General features: G+C 39.5%; 1 protein-coding gene across 1 annotated transcript in view; it reads left to right on the top strand.

The window, feature by feature from the left end:
• Positions 1-4,210: 4,210 nt before the first annotated feature.
• Positions 4,211-22,079, top strand: part of Strn (striatin) — a gene marked incomplete in the record, with an annotated part of 106,432 nt that continues 88,563 nt past the window's right edge. Inside the window, 1 exon segment of the mRNA XM_017795477.2 lies at positions 4,211-4,601. Within this exon segment, the coding sequence (XP_017650966.1) occupies positions 4,368-4,601 (234 nt within the window).

The raw sequence follows: 22,079 nt of genomic DNA, 5'->3' as shown, positions 1-22,079 counted from the left end.
TTTAATTATTAGTTTTTGTTTTTTTTTCAAATTTGAGATATATTTTGGCAATTGTGATTGAAAATGTACATTGAGAGAGGCTTATGGGATTTCTGCAATGTTCTATTCCATGCTTTGAGTGCTAGTGAAGTGGAAGTGAGTTTTCTCAAAGCTTATTCAGCTTTTTCTGTAAATATGTTATATTGAGTAAAATACTTAAAAGGTTTCTTGCATAAATGTAAAAATGTGAAGAACAGACAAGCACAAAGAGAACAAAATCACCAGTAAGCTCACTACTCAAAAAAAGTCGCAGACTCTAACTTATGTAGGAGAAAAATATGGGATTCATGGGCCTTATTAATTTAGGGCAAAAGAACCTTGAAACTTCTGTTTAAAAAAATAATTTTTTGTTAACTCAAGTAAAATATTATCACATACATATTTTAAGTGAAAAGTAAATTTCATGATTCCATCTTAGTATAAATCTTAATACTGTAACTTATTATTTCTAGGACATAGATCATCAATACCATTTTGAATATAAACAAGCCCTTAAAAGCAAAAAAAGATATTAAGTAATAAAGTTGAACATGAATTAAAATAATGCTATCATATATGTATGGTAGGCCAAGTTATCTATTTTTATTTTTGGGTGTGTGTTTGTGTATAGTATGTGCACAGGTGTGCATGCACATGTGTGTGGAGTTCAGAGGTTGATATCAGGTCTTTTCCTTGATTACTCTCCACCTTATCTTTATTTTATTATATTATTATTTTTATTTTTATTTTATTGAGACAGGAGTCCCTCACTAAGCCTAAAGCTCAGCAGTTTGGTTAGACTAGATGGCCAATGAGCTCCAGGGATTCACTTGTCTCCACCCTCACAAGCCTGATCACGGTCCCACTATCTCCCTCTCTTCTTCCCCAGCACTGGGTTATAGATGCTTGCCTGCGCCTGGCTTTTATGTGCACACTATGGATCTGAACTCAGTTCCTCATGTTTACATGGCAACCTTTTATTAATTGAGCCAGCTTCCCCTGCTCTGTTATCTGTAAATTTAATTATGTTTTATAATGTGTTCTGACTCAATTTAAAGCAATTGTCTAACATATCTTCTGAATGTTTGATTTCAATATTCAAATTGTGAAGTTATGGAAGTCTCTCAGATGAAAAACTATGTCATTATTGCATTGTTGTCTCGGTTCTCTGATAAGAGAGAAGTTGGCCTGCTAACAAAAAGGTCACTGAACTAGCAGTCAAGATATCTTGGTAGTAGAGAAGCCAGGAAACTAATGAATGGCCACGGAGGTGGGGAGGCTTCCTGGGAGAGGAGGTAGAATACAGTGATATAAAAGGGGGAAAGGAGAATAAAAAAGTAGGAAGGGTTAAATGGTATGAGAATGAGAGGGCAGGGTGAAGGAGGGAGGAATAAGTAACACTAAAGGCCTTTAGATAAAGCCATATGAAAGTCTACCACTATAGAAGGTTCTTAAAGTACATACATACACAGTATACAAAGAGATTAAAAGGCATTATCTAATAACAGGGGGAAATTGCCCCTAATATACACCATAGGCTAACAAAATGTAACTGCAATGACAGGAATGGACTCCCTCTCTTGAAGCAGTTTACCAGGTCCCATAGACCCTCAAACACTACTGGCCATTGTCCCTGCTTTTGGTCACCCATCGAACTTAACGGTAAGACACTTGCTGAAGACACTACATACATGAGCTGTAGAACAAAGAGAAACCAAGCTGGTGCTGACTTCAGAGTGTCACTCTACTGACTAGTTTTCGTAGTGCTGGATGATACTCTATACATGCTACCAGAAGGAGAAATCACAGCTCTGAATCCTGTGAACTAAAACAACAAATGCCCACTGTTGCAATAGTGACATGAATACTATGGGAGTAACCAGCCACTTTCTAATTGGAATTAAGGTCGGATTCCTAGTATGGAGCCCATACCTGACAGTGATATCAGGTTTAGGAACTGAAGCTAGACAGGTCACAGGGCATAGGGGAAAACCTAATACTAGTTTTCTATTAAGTAGTTATAGTAGTAAACTGATGCCTAATGACTTTTTGTTATACCCTGTAGATTAATGCATCTCTCAAATCTCACTAGAAGTTTCCTTGTGCAGTAGGGGGTGATTAACACAGAAACTCACAACTGACCATGTGCAGAACAAGAGGCTGAAGAGTTCTTATCCCTTGAATAGGATATCTATATCAAACTTCTGCTCCCCCAAGGTTCAGGGATCATTCTGGAAGAGGGGGCAGAAAAATTGTAAGAGCCAGAGGTGGTAGATGACCACAAGGAAATAGTTTCCCAGACAGCCGTTCAGTTACTTATATAGACTCACAGCAATGGTGACAGCATGCCCAAGTCCCATGCACCTCAAACCAGACAAAATCCCACCACAGATGTGGGGAAGTGGGTAAGAAACCCCAACCCAGCCTAAGGAACTTTGGGCAATCAATGGGTGATGGGAGGGGAAGAGAGCTAATCTCTTTCAAGTATGGGGCTCTTGGTAGGATAACCAGCGGTTGGATACACACTAAAAGATATTTTGGTACACAAATTAGACTCTATAAGCCTTATTACATATATATGGACTCTATAGGCCTTATTAAATACATATATGGATATATTATATTGGTAGGGTGCAGAAAGGGTATGAGTGAATAGGGGTTGGGATCTAAATACCTTCAAATTATATTGCATGAAAATTGTAAAAATTCAATTAAATAATTAAAAAAAATCTGGGTGATAGTTTTGGCTGTATCAGTCACTCAAAGCCTCACTGTGGGCTGTCTCAATTTCTTGGGCTATGATTGGGAGGACTGGGCTGGATCTCAAAGGACACAGGCAAAATAATTTATGACCCAGGGAATTTGGCCAGGCCAGGATCAACTTTTTATGACAATCAAGTGAATTCACAAAGCAGAAACATTCAATAACTGGAAGAAGAGAGCTTGCATCTTTATTTGCAACCAGAGCAGATACAATGTGTTTCCTGTCCTTTTCACAAGTAGCCATGGGAAGGAGAGCCTGGCGAGGACAGGGACAGGATGTCCTTCCCTTGCATGTCACTCACCACCGTATGTCTTTACTGTTTTTTTTCATGGTCATCAGAGCAAAACAAGATTACAAATAACTTGTTAGGGTGACAAGTTAAGCTGTAGTAAATTGCTAATTAATAATTGTAACCACTTAATTTTTCAGGTGCCTTCCTTTCTCCCATTGATTTAACATGGATTTAAAGTGACATATGATATCAGGGAGCTCAGAGAAGGAAAATATTTACAAGTCCTGTAGAAGGAAAGGACTTTTGAAGTGCGACTGATATGAAGGTTAATCACCCAAGAAACTGGGATTGTGGCAAGCACCTGAATATTCAAGAGAGCTCTTGAGCAGAGAGGGACTTTGTTCCTTCAGAGTGTAGCTTTATGGCACTGTGACTTTACAAATGTATCAAGCTCCGTTTAGTAACAAGAATTGTGACATCTATCTTTAGATCCCCCACGCCAGATACAACCAGCAATCAAAATATTTATTCAACTGAATTAGGTAAAAACTTCGCAGGAATTGTAGGAAAAATGAGGCCGAACAAACTTTTTTGGATGTGTAAAACTTTTACAGAATTTACTGAAGGATTATTACAGAGAAGGGAGCTCCAAAGCCCAGAGAATTTACAGAGTAGGTGTTAACAAATCGAAATTTGAAAGAAGCCTCCAAAGCTGCAATGCTGAGTCTTAGCATAAAAATAAAGGATCAGAGTCCCTTATAAAGGAAAACTGATGGGGGAACAAGTTTGAGCCCCTGGGACAGAGATCTGTAGCAGAGTGGGGTAGGCTGGAGAAACCCGGTCCTGCGGCCCGACCGGATGGCTAGGCTTTAAGCCTGTTTCTTAACAAAACCTCCAGGAAGCCCTAAAAGATGCGCAGCTCGAGCTGGTATTTTAGGTGATAACTTCCGCGACTGAATGTGCAACAGGGAGCGCCACCCGAGAACTTCCGCGTGAAGGGTACAGGCTGCCTCAGCCTGCCAAAGAGAAAACCCGCGCTCCCCACCCAACCGCCCAGGAGAGGTGGGCGTGGCAGGGGCGTGGCCCCAGCCCCGCCCCAGACAGCCGCAGCCCCACAGGCCGCAGCTCGGAGCACCGCCCCGGGACTACATTTCCCGGCAAGCCCCGCGGGTCGCAGCTGACCCACTTCCCGGCCCGTCACGGGCTCGCCCGGCCCGGCGCCTAAGCAGCTGCTCCCTGCTGACTGGGGTGTGGGCGGGGAGCGGCGGAGGGAGGAGGAGGCAGTGCTGGCCGCCGCCGTTTGCCTCCACTGCTGGGCGCCTGGGTAGAGCTCCCCGGGTTCGTGCGGCCGCCATGGACGAGCAAGCGGGTCCCGGCGTCTTCTTCAGCAACAACCACCCGGGTGCTGGTGCTGCTAAGGGGCTCGGGCCTCTGGCGGAGGCTGCAGCGGTTAGCGACGGGGCAGCTGCAGCGGGGGCGGCGCGAGCCCAGTACAGCCTCCCGGGGATCCTGCACTTCCTGCAGCACGAGTGGGCCCGCTTCGAGGTGGAGAGAGCCCAGTGGGAGGTGGAGCGGGCGGAGCTGCAGGTAAAGACCCTCCCGGCCTGGCCGTCTACATCCCGCCTCTTCGCTCCCTTCCGCCCCGCCCCGGACCCTGCTCCCCCTTCCCCCGTCGGCTCGCGTCCCTTCCCCCTTGCCTCGCGCCCATCCCTTCCAGAACCTTATTCCTTCCTCCTGTCACCTTTGGCTCTCTCCTGACCCCACTTCCTCGCCCGGGTTTCCCTCTCCCTCTCCTGATGCGTTGTTTACCCTCCCCGCGCCTTTTCGGAGGCTGCTTCCCACTCTTAACTCCCAGGCTCCTTTCAACTCTTGCTATGCCACATCCTAGATGGTTCCTTTTACTTTGCTGCTTGGATTGACAGCTGAGAGACATTGAGCAGCATGTCGTCTTTTCTTAGCGCGTCCCATTCTAGGTCTAGAGATGTTCCCTGCTAAAGGGTTGGGCAGTTGGCTCCCCTGTCTTTGCAAGGAAGGTGAGCAGAGAAGTCAACACAAGTTGTGGGAGGCCCTGGCTGTCTGCGAGAAGCTGACATTGGGCCAAAGTGTTACTAGCAGTATGAGATCCGGGTTTATGTATGTAAACATTTCTTCTCCACCCTTTTCCTTCCCGTTCACCCCCTTCCCGCACTTCGTTTAGATTTATAGGTTTTGAATGGTCAGACATGGTCCCTTTTCACAGAATCCCAAATTTCCCGAGAGTTCATTTTTATGACCAGTGTTTTGTGAGATTGACACGTACTTTACTAGTGGGCCTTCAGTGTTCCATTGCCTTGCATAATCTGCAAGATAAAGCATATCCAGAGTGGAGCCCCTGTGGGCCTGAAAGAATGAAAGGGTGATACTTTCCGGGCCATTCTGGGTTGGTAAGTAGATTTTCAGTCGCTGTTGGTTAAAACTTTTAAAACACCAATTTCAGGAGGAACTTAAAGAGCTGAGTGGTTGTGCCTTTCTGTTTTATGGGCTAATCCTATATGCTTATGAAATTTGAGCACAGTTTTAGCTTGTTTGTAAGCACTTGAAGAGTCACTTTTTTGGTCAGTTACTTTTTGGCACAAAAACCAAAAGAGAAATCTGCTGAAGAGCTCCTATGCTCAAACAGAAACAGACTACTTTGGTGAGGTTCAAGTGTGTGGAAAGTGCAGATAGGCAAGGGTACAGTAGATAGATCTATAATAAAGGCTGTGCTTGCTGCTAGCTCTGTGACCTTGAGGAAATCCTGTGACCTCTGTGGGCTTCAGTTTCATCATTTACTTTTTTAACACATGATCATTGAGTGCCACCCTTGTGCTTCTACAAAATCAACAGAACTGCTGCCCTCATGGAGCTTATGTTCTAGTCAGATGACAGTCAATAAATAACAACATGCCACGTGGCCTGCAGTTGCTACATTGTGTACAGTGGAGTGATAGGAACAGCATTAGATAGCATAGACAGGGAAGGCCTCTGGGAAATGGGTGTGGGCAGTTGGATGAAGAAAGGGAGTGGCCTGTATGATTTTTTTTGTTTCTACAATTACATGTCTATTCTTTGGTGACTTTTTATACCTACTTTTCATACCTTACATTAACATCTTGTCTATTTGATTCTTGTAATTTTTCTCATAATGACTGATCCTGTACCCAGATGACCAATATAAGACCTCCAAAAGTCGGGTACTTGCACATTTACCATTAGCAGTGCATTGTGTAACCGAGCTTGTGGATCTCAGGTTCAAGGAAGTGTTGAAGGCAGGGTCTAACTTTAATGTTGTTGGAAATGGTTTTTATATGTAGCTGCTTAAATTTTAGTTTATTTTCCAGTTTAGGGGCTGTAAAACAAATGACACTAATTTGGTTAAAAACAAGCAATAAAACAGTGCTTATCTTCCTGTCTGTAAGAGCTCTGAAGGTTTCAGACCATCCTGCGGGCGTGGTGGTGCATCCCTTTAATCCCAGCACTCGGGAGGCAGAGGCAGGCAGTTCTATGTGCGTTCCAGGTCAGCCTGGTCTACATAGGGAGTTCCAGGCCAGCTGGAGCTACATAATGAGTTCTAGGCCAGCTGAAGCTACAGGGAGACCCTGTCTCTAAAAGACCAAAAAAATAAAAAAATAAAAAGTTGCATGATTTGTGTTGAGATAAGTGTCCATCAGTCTGTGTTCTTTTAATTTTCAAATCTCTGCTGAAGTCATTAACACCAAAGCCAACAAAAGTGCATTTAAGATGCAGTCTCAGTTGTCCCTTCAGGAACCTGTCAGGCCTGCTCTTCTCTTTCAAGTTACCAGAGCTGAGATATGAAAGGCACTCCAAGGTCTCATCCATCTTGGACTGTCTTTATCACTTCCTGTCTCCTTCAGGTATTGAGAAGTGAAGGAGGAGACACATTGTATCAACATTTTCTTGTTTCTTCCTTGCATCTTACTTAATACACCTGCCACCCCCAGTGAGAATTTGTGATCATGAGGGAATAAAAATATGATCAAGATATTACTGAGTTTTGCATTTGTAAAAAGAATTAGAGAAAGAATTCTAAAAATATTTGAGAATATTTTTTATGTGTGAAACGTCCTGGAGATCCCAAAGAAGCATGTATCCTAATTAATACGGTACACATAAACAGTATGTAGAAGAATCAGACTGTCATTTGGAAGGGAGATTAACTTTCTTAACAGCATGAGAAAAGAGTTAACTGCGCATGTAGAGAAAAACAAGAGAAAAAAACTTTATGAAGTACTGAGAATCTAAGGTTCAGTAGTTGACAGTGATTTCACTTACGGGAAAGCAAGCATATAAATAAAAAGATAAATTAGCCGGGCATAGTGGCACATGCCTTTAATCCCAGCACTCGGGAGGCAGAAGCAGGCAGCTCTCTGTGAGTTCAAGGCCAGCCTGTTCTACATAGTGAGTTCCAGAACAGCCGGGGCTACAGGGAGACCCTGTCTCAAAAAGACCAAAAAAAAAAAAAAAAAGATAAATTAGGGACTGTAGAGATAGCTCAGTGGTTAAGAGCACTTGCTGCTCTTGTGAAGGACCTTGGTTCAGTGCTGGAACCCACAGGAATGCTCAGAACCACCTGTAACTCCAGTTCCAGGGGATCTGACAACCTCATCTGGTCTCCACGGGCACTGTATGCATATGGTGTAACATACCCATGCGGCAAAACATTCATATACATAAAATACAAATAAATAATATGTTTTAAAGGAATTTTTTTAAAAACAAAAATTAATAGCCCTAGGTTTTGATGATATATGTGTGTGGATGGAAGAGGCTCTCAGATCTATGGGTAAGTGCTAGAATTGTGCAGGCTGAGTACTAGAGGGCAGGTGGTTTAGAGGCTTTGTGCTGGAGTATTTGTGAATTTGGGTTTGGGCATTAATGATTTATATTATCACTTAGCAAATATTTTCCAAGTATATTCTTCATGCCAGATCCTGTTCTAGGCATGGCGAAGATACAAGATTGTATGTCATGAAATTTAAATCATGGGGTCAGATAAATAGTGATAAAAACTGAAATGCTGGAAAGTATTATTATATGCTCTGATATGATAAAGGGGGTGGGAAGTAAGCCTTCACTGGTAGGGTATCATATGTGCTAGAATCTGAAAAGGTGATTCAAGGTCCTGAAAGAATCAAAGCAACCAGGAGAAGGGAGACTGCTTAGACTGTCCAAGGAACAACAAGAAGGCAAATGTGGTATGTAGAGGAAGAGAGTGGAAGAAATTATGCCAGATTTATATATATATATAGAGAGAGAGAGAGAGAGAGAGAGAGAGAGAGACACACACACACACACACACACACTGAGACTGGATCCTGCCCGTTGTAAAGACTTCAAATTTGGGCTGGGTCTAGTGGCACAGGTCTGTAAATCTCAGCTACTTGAGAGGCTGAGGGGGAAAGTTCACAAATTCAAGGCCAGACTGGACTACAGAGTGAGCTCAAGGCTAACCTGGGCAACTTAGTGAGGCCAGCCCCTAATAAAAAGCAAAAAGAGAATTTAGATATAGCCCAGTGGTATAGTGCTTGCCCAGAATATACAAGGCCCTAGGTTCAGTCCCTGTTTCCAACATATAAACAACTGGGTTTTACCTTGGCAAGGTTGGGCATCCATTGGAATGTTTTGAACAGAGAGCATCTTTCAAAAGAAGGCTTTGCAAGAACTCAGAGTGGGCTTGGGAAGGTGGGTAAAGGTTGCAGGGGATCTGAGTTGAGAGGGTGGTAGTGGTGAGATTTTTGCATGTATATTTTGATGCATTATCAAATTATAGTAACTTAATGAACACAGAAGACAGAACTAGCAGGATGTGTTAAGGGATAAAACATGAGGTTTGAGAAAGGGGGAATGGAAATGATTCAAATGAATTTTTACTGAGTAATTTCATAAGACAGCTGAGAAGATTTACTGAGCATTTAAATGAAAAAATGTACGTTCTTTAAAATGACCATTTTTTGTTACAATTATTTCCCATTTCATGAAAGGCAACATGACATAGACCTGTGTTTAAATTCTTACTCTAAAACTTACTATTGTATTCTTTGCCTATAAGACCTTATGTGCCTCATGTGTAAGGTAAGGATAATAAATTACCATGTGAGAATTGAGATTATTTTAATGTACCTAGTAGAGACATTCAAGTAAGTAAGTGCTAAATAATGGTAGCAAATACATGATGTTACTCTCACTCTTCATACTCTTCAGTCATAAACTTGTCTCAAGCTAGAGCATGTTGGTGCCTTCCTGAGACTATGCGGTCTGTTATTCTGGGTCTGGTGCTGGTACTAAAGTCATGTAATAGGAATGAATGGTAGTCCTCAGTGTCTGCTCAAAACATTGATTATAAATGTTCCTTAAAGCTGGGCATCGTGGCATACACCTTTAATCTCAGCACTAGAGAAGCAGAGCAGGCAGATCTCTGCGAGTTCGGGGCCAGCCTCATCTACACAGTGAGACTGACTCAAAAAAAAAAAAGTAACAAAAAAGAAAACCAAACTATTGATTATATACTTTGAATATACTTGCTTTTCTTAATAACCCACCAAGTGGCTACACTTTCCTGAATATAATTGTCTTACCTTTCATTACATCTTGGGTAACAAATTGTATACATTTTCTAATCATTTTATAAAACTAACCATCTATTTTATTGATGTTTTAAACTACTTTAATGTTTGGAACATCTCATTGTATCATTTTGTGAGCAGGTTCATTTTTTTAAATTCTATTAATATACTTGATAATTTCACGATCTTTTATATATTGCAAAGATTACAGAGATTTTGCTCTTTTAAAACATACCCTTTAATTTGTCATTTTAGTTCGATGTTTCTCAACCGTAACTTCGATTTTAGAATATTCTGGGGAAATTTTTTAAGATACCTATTCCCTGGGTCTACTGCAGACCAGTTAAATCAGAATCATAGAAATCAGGACCCTAGCATTTTAAAAAACTTTTAGGTGATTCAAATATGAGAAAAAGATTGAGGATGAATGCTTTTTTTTTCCTGTTTCACATATATACACATGCATACACATAGTGTATATAAAGAATTTGGTAGTTTTAGTATGTGTTAGAATTCAATATATGGATGGCTTTTTATAGAATTTGAGATATAATTTATGTTAATTTCCATTGTTCTTTCTGATGATAGCTAGCACTTTATTTTTAGGCAGCCAACTATTATAATTTGAATCAACGCCCACTGACTGAAATATATAATGACAGTAATCTTTGAGGTGGAATGAACTTTGCAAATAACTCCAAACTTTTTAAGTAACAGGATAGGTTAAATGGCCCAAAATGAAATAGGTTTTGTATAAGTTCTGTAAATTTTGTCTCCAGATATTTTGACAGGCTTTTTCTTTTTTAAAAGCCTTTTCAAATACTTTTCCTCCCACTCCTCCTCCTCCTCCTCTCCCCACCCCCCTTTAGATTGAACCTAGCTCTGGCACATGCTAAGTGTGCCCTCTACCATCTAACCAAACCCAGTCTAAATATCTCATTTTATATTTATAACCTGAGGTAATCAGAACCATATTGATACCTATTGTTTTTCTTTTTATTTAAAATATCTATGGAAACTTTACTACTTGGTAGTTTGCTAGATACATTTAATTTTCTTCTCTGGTATATTTTGTATTTCATTGATTTTTTTTTTCTTCAGAATATGGGATTTTGTTAGACTCCTTCAATCTTAGTCTTACAGAATTTTCAGTTATAATTTCTTTGGATAGGCCCTTTATTGCTTTTTCTTTCCCTCTCTATTTATGTCTTGATTATACATATGTCTTAGGCCTTCTCCTTTTTTTTTCTCTATATTTTCTGTCTTTTTATCTCTCTCCTTTATTCCGGATAATTTATTCTGACTTCTTTTTCAATCCATTCTTTCTCTCTGCTGTTCAGTTCAGTCTATTGTGACTATGTAGTCTAGGTTATTGTTGATACTTGTTTTGGTTCTTTTTCAGATCTGATTATTTTGTTTCATTTGGTTTTTGTTTTGATAATGTCCTGGTTTTTGCAGATACTTCCAGGATGATCTTTTATTCTTTAATTCTAGTAAGTAATTGTTTTATATTGGTGTCCATGTAGTTTTCATATTTGAGGAGTCTTTGAGGTACTTTTGTGTGGTTCGTGGGTTGATCCTACTGATTTTTGCGCTTGATGACTTACCAGTTTCTTAGTATTTTTGGTTTATTTCTGTGTGCTACTTACTGTCCTTGGAAAAGTATAAGACTAATTTCAACTTAGAAAGGTTTTGCATTTGTTTTTGGTAGATGTTGGTAGGCATTACTAGCCCAAAACTACTTTAAAGAAAATTTATTGCTTAAGACATTTAGGCCACTCATCTGATGAGAATTTGGTTGTAAATATATTTGAGAGCCAGTATACTTTTGCCATCTTTGCCTGGAGGATATGAAGCCTTCAGTGTCTAGTCTAAGCGTAAGGAATGTTACCTATTAGTCTGTTCACTCTGGATGATCTGGGGTCCTTGGTTTTGTTTCTTTTTTATGTGTATGAGTATATTGCCTGCATGTAAGTGCACCCGTGTTGTGCAGTGTCAAGAGGGCATGGCATCCCCTGGAACTGGAGTTATGGACAGTTGTGAGCCGCCATGTGGGTGCTGGGAATCAAACCCAGGTCCTCTGTAAGAACAGTCAGTGCTCTTAACTGCTGAGCCATCCCTCCAACCCCAAGTTCTTTGGGTTTTTTGCTCTTCGGTTTCTATAAGTCTGTCTAAACTGATGTTTGGATTTGTTCTGATTGACCTACATACAAAAGGGGTAAAAGTGGCTTTTGTTCTCTGACATAACTGGGTTCCCTTTATTTTTGACCAGGTAACTTTTTGCTATCTTGCCAACTTTTAAGAAAATTGTAGAAATATTTCATCCAGAATTTTTATCTATTTTCAGTAGAAAAGTTGCTTACACCATTACTGCACACATAATTCTCTGGTCTTTGTTTCAAAATCTAACAAGTAAGAATCTCCTTGTGCTGGATAACTTTAGTTGTCAACTTGACACCTGAGTAGAGGGAGCCTCAATTGGAGAATTGGTTCCATTGGACTGACCTGTAACCATGTCTGTGGGGTATTTTTTTGATGAGTGATGTGGGAGGGCCCAGGCCACTGTGGGTGGTGCCACCCCTGGACAGGTGGTCCTGTGTTGTATAAAAAAGCATGCTGAGCATGGGCCAGGGGAGCAAGCCAGTAAATAGTGTTCCTCCATGACCTGTGCTCTAGCTCCTGCCTCCAGGTTCCTGCCCTGAGTTCCTACCTTGGGCTTCCTGATGAATTGTGACTCATGAAATGTTAGCCAAATAAACCCTTTCTTCCCCAGGTTGGTATTGGTCAGGTATTTTGTCACAGCAATGGAGAAACAAACTGAATCAGTTCTTACTATTTATCTGGGTGAAAAAAAATACCTTTACACTTCTTTATATCAAGAGATGTGCCTGTTTAATACAAAACTGCCTTTTTTTTTTTTTTTTTTTTGAGACTTGGTCTCCCTGCAGCCCCTGATGGCCTGGAATTCACTATGTAGACCAGGCAGGCCTTGAACTCACAGAGATCCACCTGCCTCTGCCTCCCAAGTGCTGGGACTACAGGTGTGCACCACCATGAAACTTGCCTTCATTTCCTGAGTGCTAAGATTATGCATCACCACAGTCATCTCAAAATTTTAATTTCTCTATCCACATTTCTTTGATTCCAGTAGTAGGGGGGAAACCTCCAGTTTTTCTCTAAAATCTTGATAATTTAGGCAGAATTTAAAACAAGCCCTTCATTTTACAGTCTTTGAGGAGTGTTTGGAAGACCAAATAATCTGGACACATTTCCTTTTCCCATGTTGCTCTCTACTTGATGTCAGTTACACTTTTTGATTTATGAATGCTACTAATGGTGTCCAAGTTTTACTTTGGGGCCATTAAAAATAAAATTGCCCTTGAGATCTTTGGAGAGTCTTACCTGGGTTGCTTGGCCAAATGATAAAGCAGTCTTTTGATTATTGTAACTTGGCTGTTGTTTATGGGCCTTAGAACCAGATAGCTCTGTTAGTTCTGATTTTTAATTTTTTTAGGTTTCTCTTTTATTTGTAAAATGTTAGTGATGATATACAAACCAAGCAGGATAGTTAAAAGACTTAAAAAATAGGAGTATGGTTCAGTGAGATAGCTCAGTTGGTAAATGACCTTCTGCTAAGCCTGAGGACCAGAGTTTGAGCTCTGGGACCTACATGGTGTAATGAGAGAACTGACTCCTGAGTGTTGTCCTCTGACCCCCACACGTGTGCTGTGGCATGCACACATACCCACAGCCACACTGAAGTAAATGTGATTTTAAAAATTAAGTATATAAAATTCTAGGTGCATAATGATTGTCTAGTGGGATGTCTATGGACAGAATACATTAATTTATCTATTAAATCATGTTTCAGAAGTCAGCAGTTTAAGCGTTCCATTTGTCATAGTAGCTACTGTGTTCTCTTTTCCCTGTAAGATGTGGTTAAAGAGCAATAAAGTATGTGGTGATACAAAGGATAGGGCAGAGATAGCAATAGTGGTAGTGATAAGTTTGTGTACATTGGACATTTCGAGTTCAGAGAAAAAAGAGAAACTGAAGAGGGTAGAAGAGATGCAAAAAATGGGGAGCCAAGGCAGAGAGAGAAGACAGTGCACACATTTTTAACCCCTAAAGGATGTTAGTATAATCGTCTGTTTATTTTATTTAAGCACTTGCAGTTGTAGAATTCGAGACCTTCCCCTCCCTGCCCTGTATTTCTACTTCTCATTTTCTGTCCCGTTAAATTTTTTTTGATTAATTTATTTTTATTTTATGTATATGAATGTTTTGTCTGCATGTATGTTAAGTGCATCCATGTTGTGCAGTGCCCACAGAGGCCAGAAGAGGCCTTCGGATTCCCTGGAATTGGAGTTACAGATGGTTGTTAGCCATGTGGGTGCTGGGAACCAAGCCTAGGTCCTCTGCAAGAGCAGCCAGTGCTCTTAACCATCTCTCCAGTCTCTTCTGTCCCCTTCTTTCGACTAAGAGTATTTTGTCTTTGAAAGAACCTTAGAATTTTAGCAGTCTCATCCCTTATTTTATCTCTGGAGTCATAGAGAGCTGAGTAATTTGTCCCAGGTCACTCAGAGTTAGTGTAGACTTAGTTTGAACTGAGGATTCTTAGTCCCTAGTCTGGGACTTTTTTCTGTCTCATAGCCTCTCATTTTATTGATTCCTCTGTGTAGCTGCTTCTGATCTGAAAGAGCCAAGAAAATTATAGTATTTATGATTACGTGTGTTTGAGTGGCAACTAACTATAATTTAAATCCTTATCACTTGAAAAGATTTTTTTTTCCAAATTGAACAATGGTATACTGAATAAATGATATAGCTGGGTACTCAAGATAAGTCTTAACAATTTGTGTTCTCCAAAAGTATTTAACAATGTATTGTCTACAATTTCTCTTTCTGTGTATATATGTCCATCCTCCCTCCCTCCCTCCTTCCCTTCTTCCCTCCCTCCTGGACAGGATTTCACATGGCTTAGGCTAACCTTGAACTCTCTGTGTATCTCAGGATGTTCTTGAACTTCTGATCTTCTTTCCACTATCTCCTGAGTGCTGGGATGTGCACTCAAACACAGGCATGTGCCACCAAACCTGGTATGTGGTGCTGGGGATTGAACCTAGGGCTCTGGGCATGCTAGATAAGCATTCTACCAACTGAGCTACATCTCCAACCCCCCTGAATTTCTTTTAATAGTTTTATTTTTCTGAAGAGAATACTGAAATAAAATGTTTATTTCCTTTAAAAAAAAATTCTGGGGCTGATGAGATGACTCAGAGGGTAAGAGCATATACTGCTCTTGCAGAGGACCTGAGTTCTGTTTCCAGTACCCATATTGGGTAACTCACAACTTTTTGTAACTCCCACTCCAGGTGATCTGATGCCCTCTTCTGGCCTCCACACATGTGACACACACATAAAAATAAAGTAAAATAAGTCCTGCAAATTTGGAGTCTTTCAGCTTGTACTAAAGCTAGAGCTTTATTAGGTTCAGTAATCTATAGTTTAATATCATTTGTATATATTGATTATAAATCAGACTTTGTATAATGCTTTGGGTATTAGGTTTTTCTTCACCTGTTTTATGTAATTGGTATTAGGACAGAGTAATAAATATGTCACTTGTGTATTTGCTCTTATGCAGAAAATAATTTAAGGTAGTAAAGTTTAGCTTTTATTATGTAAGTACTTTATCTAAACAAGATTATGGGTATTCCAAAATATTGAAAAGAAGGAAAGGTTTTTGTATAGTAAGCAGTATGTAGAGGCAGTATGTAGGAAGAAGAAAGGATTTGGAGTTGAATTGAGAAGAAAAGAAGGGGAATAGGAACCATGAAGGGAAACCCTGGGAAGTATGGAATATGGTTGGATGGAACAGGTATTGCGGTGTGGCAAATAGGTTCTTGGCATAAGTGCACTGGAAAATCCTTTCCAAGGAAAAGACCAGAGAGAAAATTTCACTCCTGATCACACAAGTTCCATTAGCACCCATTTACATGTGGCAGAAATTGGATCCAATACCAGAATATCTACTTTGGAAAAACAAACATGATGTCAGAGTCTATAGGACGATACCAGTTCTACCTGTTAGAAAATTACAGCCCAGTGTGACTGGTTCTTGATTTTGTTTTGTTTTGTTTATGCTTCCTGAATGAGAAGGTTATGCAGTGAGCAAAGGAGCCTAAAGTAGGCACAGCCCAAACCTGCTCCTAAGGAATGTGGAGTCCAATAAAGCTAGGAGGAGGAGCTTGGAGATCTGGGTCAGCACACTGAGTGTAAAAGAATAGGCTTAGTCAGGAAAGGTATCCATTGTCCTAGTAATTCAAGACAGTACATTGTTTGCTTTCTTCTTTACCCTCCAAATGCAGTAATAATTTTGTTTATTGAGTACCATGTGTCACATACAGTACTAAGTATTTTACATGTAAAATTTAACCTTTGTAAAACTAAATGTGGTCAGTATAAATCATTCCCTAATAAAAAGATAATAAATTTTACTACAAAGGATAAATACTATGTTATAGAAAAAGAATCGTAGCTCTGGGCTTGCTAAGTAGAAGGAAATATTTTGACATTTTCATTTTTTTTTTCATGTTTCTGGGTCAGTGTAGGGAATGTGTTCTTTCCTCTTGTCTGCCTGCTGAATTTCTATTCATTATCAATATTCTGTGTACTTTTTTTGGAAAGCCTGTCTGGCTTCCAGACACAAGGAAGTGCTGTGCTCCTTGGGAACGTCTATAAAGCAGAAGTGTTTAACACGTCCAGACTGGTGGCTGTCATCTAATCAGAAAAGACGGTTAAAACAGTCCCTTAAGTGTTTAAATTTTTTTTTCTTTTGAAAAAATTTATGTGTATGAGTGTTCTGCTTGCATGTATGTAAGTGCACCCGTGTGTGCAGTGCCCACAGAGGCCAGAAGAGGGCGTCAGATCCACTAGAACTGGAGTTATATACAGTTGTGAGCTATCTGATGTGGGTTCTGGGAACCAAGCATGGTACCTCTTGCAAGAGCAGTAAGCCCTCTTAACCACAGAACCATCTCTCCAGCACCCAAATACCTTAAAAATTTTAAGTTGAAAATAATTTGTATAGTTTTTTGTCAGTGTAAAATCAAGTTTATCCATTCTTCATTTTTTTTGAATACCAATTAGAGTTCTCTGTTGTCATTCTTGAATAAACCACAATTATAATGTACCGTTTATGATTTCTGGTTTTGGTTTTCCTTTAGTAAAGCACAGTAAGGCAAAATTTTAGGATTTTTGTGACCCTTTCCCTAGTGTTATGCAGTTGTTTCTCCCACATCTAGTTTGAAAGTCCCCCCCTTTTTTTCTTGCCTTTCCAGTGTCCTCCTTCCCATCCCTCCTTCTTTCCTTCCTTCCTCTTCCCCTTTTCCAGCTATCACTCTACAACTGTGCTGTACCTCCAGCTCCATTGTTTGTTTTCATATCTATAATTTACTGGTTTATGTAATGCTGGAATTACCCAGTTAACTCAGGTAAACAAGTAACAATGACATAAACACTTTCATCAGGAAAACCAGCTCACTCTTGATGAGCCTATACAATTCTGTGGAAATCAAAGTGTATGGATGAACTATAAAGAATGTCCTCTTAGTGGTGACTAATAATCTGGGGTTTGGATAGTGTTTTTTTTTAAATTGAATTTTTACAGATTTCATACACTGCATTTTATCATGTTTAGACCTCTTCCCCTTATTACCCCCTGCTTGATTTCGTGTGTTCCATGCTATTTTTTTTAAAGGCCTAATGAGTCAAGTTTGTGTCCCCAAATGCCCTCTGATGTGGGTACATCCACTAGAGTCTGGTTCACCTACCCAGGATTATACTTTTAAAGAAAACCAACTCTTCCTCTCCCAGTAGTTTTCAGTTGCCAATAGTTCCTCAGCTGGTTTGGGGGCTTCTTACCTACTTCTTTGGACAGTGTTTTCAAAAGTATAGAGAATACAGGTTAATCTGTAAGGTTGATTAGCAGAGACTAGTGTCAAGAACATCTGTTTATTACACTACCTGTCTTATACTTCATATACTTGTTTTTTCATTAGATTTTGATTTTGAAGAGAATTTTTATTTTTCTAAGGTTCAGCAGGGTGACTAGCACATAGTAGTTGCTTAATAAATGATTCTTTAAAAAATTTTTATTCTTATTTTATGTATATGTGTATATTGCCTGCATGTATGTAAGTGTACCCATGTTGTGCAGTGCCTATGGAGATCAGAAAAGGGAGTTGGATAACCTGGAACTGGAGTTACAGACAGTTGTAATGTGGGTGCTGGGAATTGAAATGAACCTGGATCCACTGCAAAGGCAGTCAGTGCTGTTAACCACTGAGCCATCTCTCCAACCCCTTAATAAATGATTCCTAAAGAAATAAATTATATATTAGTTTATATTGTCATTAAATATGTATTAACACATGTGCCTGTATGTGTTTATTCTGGCTCTAGCAAAATTGTATTCTTTTTTTTTTTTTGGTCTTTTTCCAGCTGTCCTGGAACTCACTGTGTTGACCAGGCTGCCTTGAACTCACAGAGATCCGCCTGCCTCTGCCTCCTGAGTGCTGGGATTAAAGGTGTGTGCCACCATGCCCGGCTAAAAATTGTATTCTTAAAAGCAGATCCTGTATCTCGGACATCTGTGTTATGTTTTCCGTGTCTATAGTAAACATATAATATATATTGTTAGTAGAAGAACATTTTATCCGTCCCTGTTGCCACTAGCTAGTTCTACCTTGTGACTTCCACCAGAAGAAGGCTTTTGAAGCAAGTATCTGCATTCTGTCATTAGCCCTGTAGAGCATTTTGACAGAGTGCATGTCAGAGATGCCACTGGCTTCCTAATTGCTGCTGAATGTCCCTGCAACAAATGGCAGTTGGGTGTGTGGGATTTTTTGGTTATTGTAAGGATTGTTTCCCATAATTCCCACCTTAATGTTGAATACTGACCATTAGGAAATTTCTAAATTTCTAATTTCATGTCCTAAAAAATCTTTATAAAACAGCCTATAGAGTTTGTTCACAAATGTCCTTCAGTATGGGTCCATCCACTGGGCCAACCAAGAATCCTATCTCTATAGGACACTGTCTCCCCCTCCCAGAAGCCATCAGTTGCCAAAAGTTCCTTAAGTTAGTTTGAATTTCTTACCCAGTTCTCCATGACTGCTGGGATTTTGTCTGGTTTGAGTTTACATAGGACTTGTGCATGCTGTCGCCATTGTTATGAGTTCATATGAGTAAATGACCACCTGTCTGTAAGACTCTGTTTCCTTGTGGCTGTCTACCCCTTCTGACTCTTACAGTCTTTCCTCCTCTTCTGAAATGATCCCTGAGCCTTGGGAGGCAGAGGTTTGAAATAGGTGTCCTATTCAGGGATAAGTACTCTGTAGCCTCTTGTTCTTTGTACATTGGCTAATTGTGCATTTTTGTGTTAATTGCCATTATTAAAAGACATGAATTTCTAGATTCAGGGAAACCACCAAAGTTAAACCAAAAAGAAATCAACTGCTTAAACAACCTATAGCAAATAAGGAAATAAAAAAAGTGATACAAAGCCTCCCAACTAGAAAAAGCCCAGGCCCAGGTGGATTTACAGCAGAATTTTACCAGACCTTCGAAGATCTACAATCAATACTACTTAAATTATTCAAAAAGATAGATACAGAAGGAGAGCCTCCAAACTCCTTCTATGACTCCAGTATTACTCTAATACCCAAACTAGGAAAAGGCAAAACAAAAAAAGAAAACTATAGGCCCGTAGCCGTAATGAATAGACTCAAAAATTGTCCACAAAATGCTTGCAAATTGTATATAGACACCCAGCAAAAAGATCATCCATGATCAGGTAGGCTTTATTCCAGAGATGTAGGGGATGGTTCAATATATGTAAGTCAATAAATGTAGTAAATCGTATAAATGGACTTAAAGACAAAAATCACATGGTCATCTCAATAGATGCAGAAAATCCAACATGCATTCATGATAAAAGTTCTAGAGAAAATTGGACTGGAGGGAACACACCTCAATATAATAAGGCTATACACAACAAACCCACAGCCAACAACATCATTGTTAATGGAGAAAAACTTGAAGCATTCCCTTAATAAAATCAGGAACCAGATAAGCCTGTCTGCTATCTATACTCCTTTACAATAGAGTGCTTGAGACTCTAACTAGAGCAATAAGACAAGAGAAGGGAATTAAAGGGATACTAATTGGGAAAGAAGAGGTCAAATTATCCCTGTTTGCAGGTGATATGGTATCGTACATAAGATCTTAAAAATTCCACCAGAAAATTTCCAGAAATGATCAACACTTTCAACAAAGTGGCAGGTTACAAATTCAATCTACAAAAATATGTAGCCTTTTTACATACAAATCAGAAGCCATCAGAGAAAGAGTTCAGGGAAACAACATTCACAGTAACCTAATGAAAAAAATAATCTAGGGATAAATCTAACCAAAGACATTAAAGATCTCTCCAGTGAAAACTCTAAATATTTGAAGAATGAGATTGAGGAAGATACAAGGAAATGGAAAGATTTCCTATTCTCATGGATTGCTAGAATTAACACAGTAAAAATACTATTTTATCAAAAGCAGTTTACAGATTCAGTGCAATCCCAATCAAAATCCACATGACATTCTTCACAGAAATAGAAAAATCCATCCTAAAATTCATACGGAAACACAAAAAACTCTGAATAGCCATAGCAGTCCTGGGGAAGAATCACCATACCAGACCTTGATCTCTATTACAGAGTTATAGTCATAAAAACAGCATGACATTCGCACACAGACTTGTAGGTCAGTGGAACAAACTAGAAGACCCGAACATGAGTTCATGCAATTATGGCTACCTGACAAAGATACCAAGAACACAAACTGGAGGAATCTTTAACAAATTGTGCTGCAAAATTGGATCTCAATGTGTAGAAGAATGAAATTAGACCCAAATATGTCACCCTGCATGGAAGTCAACTCCAAATGTATAAAAGACGTCAGTGTAAAGCCTGAAATGCTGAAACTGTTAGAAGAATGCAGAGGCAATACGCTACAAGATATAGGTGCAGTTTCCTTTTGGACTTTCTAAATAGGACCTCAAGAATTAAGGTCAACAATTGACAAATGGGACCTCCTTAAATCAAAAAGCTTCTGTACAACAAAGGAAACAACCAGTTGAATGAAGAGGAAGCCTACAGAGTGAGAGAAAATCTTCACAAGCTATTCATGGGACAGAGGATTAATGCCCAGACTATACAAGAAACAAAAAACAAGCAGGAAAACGATGACCCAATTTACAAATGACTTATGTATCTGAACAGAGAACTCTCAAAAGAAGGAGAACATGTTTCTTATTCTTTCTAAATAAATAACTGGATATTTTGTTCTTGAAGATAAATCTTATTTTAAATAAAAAAATATCCAAGACTGGTATGGTAGTGCATGCCTGCTAACACTGGAAGGTGGCTGCAGGAAGATCACTAGTTTAAAGCCATCTTGGGCTGCATAGTAAGGCCCTGGCTCAAAAGCAAAACCAAACCAAACCAAATACACATCCCCAACCCTTCACCAAACAAATACTTAGGTATTGTTAGTTTATGTTTACTTTTCTGATTTTGTGTATATGTTGCAATTCCTAATATATTGTGGTATTTGGACTATTTTGAACTCTGGTCCTTAGATAAATAACATAAATGCCTCAGTTGTCCAGAAGTTGGAATGAAGCTCTTACCTCTGAGCCTCTTATTTTCATCGGAAATGTGAATAGTTAGCCAAGTAAGCAAGTGAAGACTAAGTCTGCAAGACTAAAATAAGGAAAATACCTAAGTCTAAAGCCTCACAGAAAATGTGCCATCAAGCCAGGCTTAGGGGTGTGTGCTTGTAATCCTAGCTACTGAGAATGCTGAGGCATGAGGATTTCTTGAGTCTAGGATAACACAGCAAGACCCCCATCTTGAAAAAGAAAAAATGCATCATAGACTTTTTAATTTTTTCTTTTTCTTCATGGCTTTTGGTTGGGAGCATTAGGGACTTGCTGACTATCAGGATTCTCCTAGCACTTGAGGGACAGTGAAGAAGAGGCAAATGTAGTCCTATCTCACATGGAGCTTTATGGTAGAGCAGTGGTCCCTAACTGTAGGTCCAAGTTCATTAGACCCGTGGCAGTACGTGCTTTGACTATGCCATTTTAATTTTCCCTGCTTAAAAACCAGCCAACTAGAAATAAAAAAAGAAATATCTTAACTCTTCTGTTGATTGGAATGTCATACTAGCTCCCATTCTGATTTATTTCAGTCTGCATTTCTATGAACAGACCACATTACTACCTTCAGTGTTTTTCTTTCAGTGCCACCTTTCTTACTTTCTTTGTTCTGTTTTTTGCATTACTCATTTATCAGTCTCTTGTGATCTTGTTTACATTCTCCATTGTTTACTGAACACCAAA

This window comes from Nannospalax galili, unplaced genomic scaffold (genome assembly GCF_000622305.1).
Source record: "Nannospalax galili isolate Female #2095 unplaced genomic scaffold, S.galili_v1.0 scaffold88, whole genome shotgun sequence".
Taxonomy (NCBI): domain Eukaryota; kingdom Metazoa; phylum Chordata; class Mammalia; order Rodentia; family Spalacidae; genus Nannospalax; species Nannospalax galili.
The sequence above is the reverse complement of the archived record's forward strand: the minus strand, read 5'-3'. Positions and strand labels throughout refer to the sequence as shown.